The sequence below is a fragment of the Sinocyclocheilus anshuiensis genome, unplaced genomic scaffold, assembly GCF_001515605.1.
Source record: "Sinocyclocheilus anshuiensis isolate Anshui unplaced genomic scaffold, SAMN03320099.WGS_v1.1 scaffold813, whole genome shotgun sequence".
Taxonomy (NCBI): domain Eukaryota; kingdom Metazoa; phylum Chordata; class Actinopteri; order Cypriniformes; family Cyprinidae; genus Sinocyclocheilus; species Sinocyclocheilus anshuiensis.
The window spans coordinates 816360-825104 of record NW_015540942.1 but is presented as its reverse complement, the minus strand read 5'-3'; the positions used below and the strand labels follow the sequence as shown (position 1 = coordinate 825104).

The 8745-nt window shown below is 37.5% G+C and overlaps 2 protein-coding genes across 2 annotated transcripts; one reads left to right on the top strand and one right to left on the bottom strand.

Moving 5' to 3' along the window:
• Positions 1 to 1884: 1884 nt before the first annotated feature.
• Positions 1885 to 5325, bottom strand: LOC107689627 (ATP-dependent Clp protease proteolytic subunit, mitochondrial-like). Its single transcript, XM_016487704.1, has 7 exons — positions 5132 to 5325; positions 4630 to 4731; positions 4391 to 4462; positions 4192 to 4288; positions 2830 to 3017; positions 2648 to 2753; positions 1885 to 2564 (listed from the first exon to the last, which is right to left on the bottom strand). Exons 1-7 carry the CDS (start codon positions 5141 to 5143, stop codon positions 2338 to 2340), a joined length of 804 nt encoding a protein of 267 aa, XP_016343190.1. The 5' UTR covers positions 5144 to 5325; the 3' UTR covers positions 1885 to 2337.
• Positions 5326 to 5876: 551 nt separating this feature from the next.
• LOC107689700 (guanine nucleotide-binding protein G(I)/G(S)/G(O) subunit gamma-5-like) lies at positions 5877 to 8041 on the top strand. Its single transcript, XM_016487820.1, has 4 exons — positions 5877 to 5968; positions 6251 to 6490; positions 7247 to 7373; positions 7475 to 8041. Exons 2-3 carry the CDS (start codon positions 6404 to 6406, stop codon positions 7370 to 7372), a joined length of 213 nt encoding a protein of 70 aa, XP_016343306.1. The 5' UTR covers positions 5877 to 5968; positions 6251 to 6403; the 3' UTR covers position 7373; positions 7475 to 8041.
• The last annotated feature ends 704 nt before the right edge of the window (positions 8042 to 8745 follow it).

Here is an 8745-nt window from a genome sequence, read left to right as displayed (position 1 = left end):
ATGCCAATCCCTCCGAGAGTTGTCATGACAGAACTACACTTCTCCACCAGCAGTGGAGGCTTCTGTTCCAATGATGGAGTAGTTCGCATGAGCCTTTCTGGATTACCCTTTGGAGGAGTTGGTAAGGCTGAATGCATTTCTTTAATGTAACAACTGAGTTTTTTGTTTTTTCCTGAGTGAAGGTGAAATCTGAATTTTTTTTTTTTTTTTTTTTGTATTTGGCCTAGGTGCCAGTGGCATGGGCAACTACCAGGGCTGGACTGGTAATCGGGCATACCGGGCCGACGCATTTAAGGGGCCGACAGAAGTTTTTTTTTTTTTGTTTATTTGCCGCCGTCACGGCTATGCTTCTCCGACGAGCCGCTTCTTCTTCGGCTTTTGCCGTGGTACTGCGGGTTACACCAGCAAAATGCCCGTGGACACTGCTGACTAGCGGTTTGCATGTGTACTGCACGTTGACGCGGACAACGACGCAGAAGTATAAACGAAAACTGACGCATAGCCTACGGCGTAGGTCCGACGCAGAAGTATAAATCAGCCTTTACTGTTCAAAAACTTTTGACTAGTATATATATATATCTCGAAGTGGTGGTGGGCCGCCTGGACCAACAAATGCCAGGGCCGATTTTTTTTGTCCCAGTCCAGCCCTGGCAACTACCACGGTCGTTGGGGCTTTGAGACATTCAGTCACAAGCGTGGCTGCATGCTGAGGGACTGGAGCATGTCAATGTTTTGCAACCAGGGAACAAAAAAATGCCTTGTCATTCACCAAGGTTTTACAGAGAGTTTGATCAGAAACACAAGCCTTATCTTTGGATTTTCAATCGTGATGTGATTCAAAACACTACCAGAGGTCAGCACTGAGAAAAGTTACTTCTACGGTGAGAGAAAGAGGCTATTTTACTAGCAAAAGAATGAGTTTATTTTATCTACCATTGTTTGAATACACTACTCAACTTTTTATGTGCTTATTCGCATCTGATGATTTAAAAAATCCAATCTTTCATAAAATGGATCATCCATATTTGTTATCAAACATGAGTATAAAGCATTATTTTACTTAAGGTAATTTAGCATCTTTACTGGTACATATTTTGTTATATAGCTCATAATAGTTCAGGATTTTCTGTTTACTGAAAATATCAGGGAGCATTTCTAGTTTATGAGTTTGCTTGTGTAATTTTCACCTTTAAAGTTGAATACAAAAATAAAGTCTGACAAACATGTTTGCCCTCAGAAAGCATAATGGGGATTTATTTATATTATTGTAATTGCATTTGTTGCTTTTTTGTTTTGAAGAAACTGCTTAAAAAGATAGAATTTGGTTTATTATTTTGACATACAGTACTGTTAAATAGTTTGGGGTTTGTAAACATTTTTACAAAAGCTGCATTAATTTGGTCAAAAATACAGTAAAACAAATTTGAATATATTTAAAAATGTAATTTATTGCATTACTCCAGTCTTCAGTGTCACATTACTTCAGAAATCATTATAATACGCTGATTTTCTGCTAAAGAAACATTATTATTATCAATGTTGAAAACAGTTGTGCGGTTTTATATTATTGTAGAAATCATATAATTTTTCATGATTATTTGATGAATAGAAAGCTCAAAAGAACAGTATTTGAAATAGACATATTTTGAAACAATGTGAAAGTCTTTGCTGTCACTTCTGATCAATTTAATGCATCCTTGCTGAATAAATGTACATATTTCTTTTTTTTTTTTATTCATACAATCCCCAAAGTTTTGAACTGTAGTGTACCTTTGGTAAACTATTCGGAATTCATGAGCTTGAAACATGTAGTTTGTAACCTTTCACAATTTGAATTGTGTCCTTCATGTTCAATAAAAAAGTTAAAACGACAGGATAACCATCCTAATTTACCCAATGATTTATTTGAATATCTATCAATAAAATCTCTTGCTTTAAATCATTTTAACATGTATTATATTAATCGAAAAGCACATTTACAACTGAAAGTATATTGTGTGACATGGTAACACACTCCATCCAAATAATACAGACTTCAAACCGTGCTGTAAGCTTGTGTTCCCATCTGGTTTGTTTACAATTAATCTAATTCTTGCTAAAGATACCTATATTTGTACATACAAATATAAAGTCAAGACTGAGTATCTTTACACTTGCATCTGTAAAGTCCAGATTCCAGTATTGTCTGAGGTCTTAGTGATACTCAATAAAATGTACAAAAGGAAGGTCACAAGGTTCAGATATGATATGTGAGCTGGTGACTGTCATCTCAAACATCTGCCAAAACACACTGAACCAGAGATGCAGTAGTTCACTCGCTCCTGCTGGGAGTCTCTTTCAGGGTTCAGGTTTGTATGAGGAGGGAGGGTTGCTGCCGGACGGGCCCGGCTCAGAGGCTTGAGGTTGAGGGGAGGTGGAGGCGCTTGCAAGGCTGGTGGGCTCATTTTGAATAAGTTCCGGCTCATCCTGTCCAGCCTGTGGTGGATGAACCAGGACCTTGTCAATGATCCCGAAATCCTGCGCTTCCATTGGGCTCATGTACCGGTCTCTCTCCATTACATTCTCTACAACAGAACACAGAAACTTGATGTCACGCAATATGGAGTTTATTATAATATTAATGAAAGATTTATAACAGAAAAATTACCTAAAGTCTCCAAAGGCTGCCCTGTGTGTTTGCAATAGATGTTGTTGATCTGTCTTTTAAGTTTGAGAATCTCCTCAGCCTGGATGGCAATATCCGTTGCTTGGCCCTGAAATGACGAATATTGGCATTAAAGTTGTGAAAGCAGTTCCCTCTTTTTCTGTTTTTTTGTCCCCCATTCTTACCCTTGCTCCTCCGGAGGGCTGGTGCACCATGATCCGGGCATTGGGCAGGGAATGCCTCATGCCTGCGGTTCCTGCGGCCAGAAGCAGACTGCCCATACTTGCGGCCTGGCCCACACACCAGGTTGAGATGGGATTTAAGATGTACTGCATAGTGTCATAGATCGCAAGTCCAGCCGTAATCACACCACCTGCAAGACAGAGACAAAAAAAATGTAGACTGCTGGCTTCAAACATTTCTGTATGGGTTATCAAAAACAAAAAGAATGTACTGATTCACTTTTGTTTTTTTTATGATAGCTTTTTTATTTTTATTTTTATTTTTTTAAAGGAACAGTTATTGAGCCTTTAGACAGAATATATATTAAAAAAAAAGTCTGTACATGTGTTTTTTTGTTATATTTTTTTCCTATTTGATACAACAGGTCTTTGTTTCTTATAATATGAAATAATAAAAATATGGAGCTTGAGGAGGGGGAAAAAAACACAATTTCACTCAGAGGCCCAAGTTGAGCAAAAATATGCCATTTGGTGCAGTTGCTGATATTTATATTATATTCATGTGAGATGAAAGCTTGTAATGAAAATCAGTGAGATCTTCATAACAGTATAGAAAACTAATTATATAAAATGTATATAAATATCAGTTGTCACTATTTCTCCCCGTAATATATCTTAATAAGATTATATTTACACACAGTTTTATAATTAAAGCTCTGTAGTTTTCATTGTGGGGTCAAAACATTTATTGCAATGCAATGATGGTTGCAAATATGCATGTTGTACAAATAAACATTCCTCAAATGCCTGTTGTATCATATTTGATGCATTTTAACATGATTTTTCTATAGTGCTAATATAACATTTATTCTTACATTTACTTTATAAAAATCACAGCAAACAACCTGAAGGGGGCGTTTTTATAAATACACTTAAAGGCCTTTTTCCTTGTAAAAAATGTATAAACTATTAATTAAATTACAGAAGACTTGTAAAGATTGTGTACAACAGGTTTTTTTTTTAAAGTCTATTTTAGGCTTCTTTTTTTTTTTTTGGGTGCTTGAACAAAATTATGACACTGGGGAAGTGCCACACTGAAGTGAATGAATGACAACATTTTTTCACAATGCAGAGCAGGTTCTGTTTTGTGTACAGCATACAGAAGTGCATAAGTAAACATTTGCCTTCAAATTTACAATAGTGTAAGAATGTGAAAGTGGATTCCCATACAGATATCGAGCAATCTCATATGAGCAACAGAAAATTTAAAACGGGACAGATTAAGACCAAGGACTGCCAGATGAATAAGCATGATGATCCAAGCTGCTACAATCTTTTTTATGTCAATGCAGTTATGTTTCTCACCAGGACTGTTGATGTACATGTGAATAGGCTTGTTGTTGCTCTCAGACTGGAGAAAGAGCAGCTGAGCGATAACCAGAGATGCTACAGAGTCATCGATCTAGATAAAGAAAGGGACAGAAAAACACAGGAAACACCTGGAAAAGGGCTTCCTGAAAATCATTTTAGATCCTTTTATGTCTTTCCTTGCATTTTAACTTACTGGACCCATAACACAAATGATTCTCTCTCGTAGCAACCTTGAGTAGATGTCATATGCACGCTCTCCTCGGCCCTGAAACAGAAAAGACTTTTAAAGTAGCAGTCAAGTTCCTGCAACACTAAGAAGCTGCACTATTGAACTATTGAATTTACAATTATGGGCTCTAAAAGTAACTTCTTGATACTAGATGATCAGTTTAAAGAAAGTCATCACGAAAAGTGCTACTAATGTACTCTTACCGTCTGCTCCACAACTATAGGTATGAGTGGACTTCTCCATGGCGCACTCTGATGAATGGAACGACTGACTTTGAATGCAGAAACACCACATCGTAAAACCCTCTATGAAGACAACAGTTACGACGATGAGGATCAGTGGTCAGAAAGACAGGCAGCATTATGTATCCAAGGTCGATGGACATTTTCGTGGCGAGCTTGACATCACTGTGCACTCAACAGAGCACAAATCAGCCTGATGACATTACTTTACGTGTCAGTTAAAAAACGTACGTTTTGTGAAATCGAGCAAAACTTAAAGATGCCTCAATTTAACATCCTGCTGGCAAAAGAATAACGTTAGTTGTACAATAGCGTGTTTATCATGAATGCCGTCGCTGCTACAGTACTGAGTTGTGTCGGAGGTACATATTTCTTTTTAGAATATCTTCTATTGTTTATTGGCGGTTGGCCGACTAGCTTATATTTAAAATATCTAATTTACAGAAGACATTTTAATACTTACACGTAACAACATGTTTCTATTGAGCAACCCTCACGCAAACCCTATTGACCCGGATGTGATATTCGGTAGCTTGACAGTGAAGCCAGAGATTCTCTATCGTAGAAAGAGATGGCGAAGTCGAGAAAGTGTAATTAACGTTTGCTGATCGCATATAAGCAAAGTATCGTAAAATGAATCACAGCTGTCGCAAAAGTTTTTTTTTTTTTCATGTTATCTATGTTATTTATTTAATCTAGTTTGTTACCGTGCCAGGTCTCTCTGGTAAAAGAGAGTTTCGATCTCAACGGGACTTCCCGGTAGAATAAAAAAAAACTGGCACGTCTCTTCCACTGACTTTCCTTCAAACAGAAAACAGACCCCGACGCGTTTAGCTGACTTTGGAGTCTCCCCTTGCGGAGGGGCTCGTGTGAACAGGGTTGCCAGGTTTTCATAAGAAAACCCGCCCAATCGCTACTCAAAACTATCCCAAAACTAGCCCAGTCGCGTTTTGGGAGGGTCCCCAATTAAAAATCGCATTCCAGGGGATACATATCATGTTATTGGAGTCGCTTCAACCCGCGGACATGAAAAACAACCCGCGGAAACAGTGTTAAAGTAGACCAATTCCGTAGCAAAACCGCGGACTTGGCAACACTGGTTGTGAAGCACATACACTGCCGCATACGCCAACGCTAGATGGCGCAATTCACCGCAGACTCAGCTAGAACGTTTTGTGAAAGTAATGCAATTTTAAAGTGAACAAATATTAGCACGAATATTAAGTTATTAGCAATAATATGTATTAATAATGCATCTCACCCACCTAATCCACCACAACAAACACATATTCATTAATGTGTAAGTAAAACCTGAAATTGTATCACATTGTGTGGAACACCCCACATTCCCACGAGGAAAAGGGCGTCATAAAAATACTGTTTGAACGAAAATGTAAAATGTAGATAGGTTTATTGAGAGGGTTCTGTGTAGAGAATAGAAAATATGATGAGCTTATTATAAAACAATACAAGTGAACGGGGTTCCTTCGGGTGGTATTTATTTGTATGTAGGCCTATGTATGTATGTTTGTTTGTTTGTTTATTGCTTGCTTGCTTCCTTTTAATTCCCATTCATTCACAGGTGAAGAAGCACCATTTGAACAGGCATCCTCCTGCGCTGTCGGAGTTTTAAACCAGTCGTTGGTTTCGACTATAGGGGCGCAATTGAGTTTCTGCCAAGTCAGTCGGGTCTCGAGTCGACATTGTAGCAAACTTTCTCGGTCCGTCAGAAGACATGTCGAATAACAGCGCAAGCGGTTTGGTGAGCCTGCAGAAAAGCGTTAAGCAGCTGCGAAATGAAGCAGGAATCCGCAGAATTAAGGTGAGTAAAAGAAAAATATATACCCCAAAAGATTGGAAATCTTTGCTAACAGGGTGTGACTTGACTGACTTGTTGATCCTGTCCGAACATCCTGCTACTTTGTGTAATTATTGTACTGTTTTTAACATTTCCTTGATTCATGTGAGAGTTTTTACAACAATCCTCATGCAAGTGAAGCATAATACATAATGTTATCTGTTCGCCAGCTTTTATATTGTGGCAGGTTGCAATTACACTTCGTTTTCAGCAGCTGACAGCTTGCTTTTAATCGAATGCTAACACATGTTGTCATCCAACTTCAATATTTCAATACATGTGTGAGGTATATGATAATCGCAGTTCAATCAACATTGAACTGACTCCAAACTTTTCCTCGCGTATTTGATTTGAAACTCTCTCCAGGCAGTATCGCCCGACACTGCTGTTACACAGTGGAGCTCTTTGTTGATTGTGAGTGTGTGACACAGTGTCACATTTGTTGGCCGAAAAAATCCAAACCTATATTAGTTACTACTGCCCCCAAAACACACTATTTTAAAAACAACACGAGGCTTTGTGTGCTGTTATTGAATTTATCATGAATCAAATAAACAATGTGACTTCTGACCGCTGATTTCCAGGAATCTGTGATTGCCAATAGACTTTTTATTGCTCCACAAACCTCTTTTATCTGTATGCATACATATACATGTCTACCTATGTGTTTGTCTGTTTATCTGTCCGTTTATATTTTATTTAATCACTCCTTCCCCCTAGGTTTCTCAAGCTGCGGCAGATCTGAAGACATTCTGCTTGCAAAATGCCCATAAGGACCCTCTCCTCATGGGGGTGCCATCAAGCGACAACCCTTTTCGACCACCCAAATCATGTGCGCTCTTCTGAGGTATCAACGATAAGCTCAGTGTTACTTTTTTCTTTGAAATGTCCTGTTGGACAGGAATATAAACAGATAAATGAATCTCTGTCTTTCTCTTCTCCCCAAAGGAGTCATGAAGAATTTGGAGAAACTTCTGAACATTCCTCATTTCACTACACAACCCTCAGATCCCCTTTACATTACAGCAGAGCTGGATCATCACTACTATTACACTAAATTGTTTAATTTGTAAGCTGCATTGTGACTTGAAGTCTTTCACGTTCAGTGATGTGAGTTATGAAGAAAACCTCTGAAAAGTGATTTAAGTGTTTAATTTGTATACTGTTAAATAAGGACACGGTAGTGCAAAAATGTTACACTAGTAGGAGGAAATTAAAGTGTTCAGTTGCTCAAACAGTCCACTGGAAAAGTGATGGCAAATATGCAAAAAATATATATAATTTGTACTGTGTAGCTAAGTATGAATACCAGCCTACACAGAAAGATTGCAAAATGCTTTTTTGTTGTAATGTTTTCAGTTTAGGATGAAACACTGAATTTCTTTGTTTATTAATATAGTTAGGCTTATATACATGGACTGTTGTTGCCATGAAACTCATGTATTTAAGGTATTTAATTGTATTAACCACATAGCTCTATTGAAGGAGAGAGATGTCTTGAATCTCAGTTTCTTTTTGATAAAGATTGATGCCGTGTTTCTGATATAAATTCACTTTTCTAAATACTGAATGAGGTACTACTTTTTATTCAAATGTATTTTCTCCAATGTAGTGGGTAAAGGTTTCTGCGTCATTTTGACATTTCTTAAATGTTATGCATAGGGTTTAACACGAGACACAAGTGCAGAATCATATATGTGTTTTTAGTGATATTTCCTGGTGACAAGGTGCTGCCTGCCTGTTGTGCTTTTACTCTAAGAATTTGAACACCAAATGACTAGGAGCGTATCAGATGGCCCGTTTTTGCATATACTCTACCCTTGCATGTTTATTTATCTCATTTTATATCTGTACTGTATCTTTATCTGTCAACCACTGGACATTCATGCAAATGTCATTTTTACTGCTGTCCTGCATTGTTAACATTTCAGTCTGTTTACATCATGTATGTCTTGCGTTTTAGGTGATTATGGCTACAAGAGCAACATCTGATTTGTTTGCAGCAAGATACATACCTTTCCTTACAAAACTGAATCAAGATGTCGTTGAAAAATAAATTAAAATGACTGAGCCTGAAAAGATTCTTACACTATTTGAAGAAGATCCCAATTTAATTTTCTATGATTTTACAATAAGAGCAACTATTATGCTGGAAACTACTATAACGGTTATTATTGTTAACTAATGCTAAAACTATCAAAACATTTTTTGTTAATTGA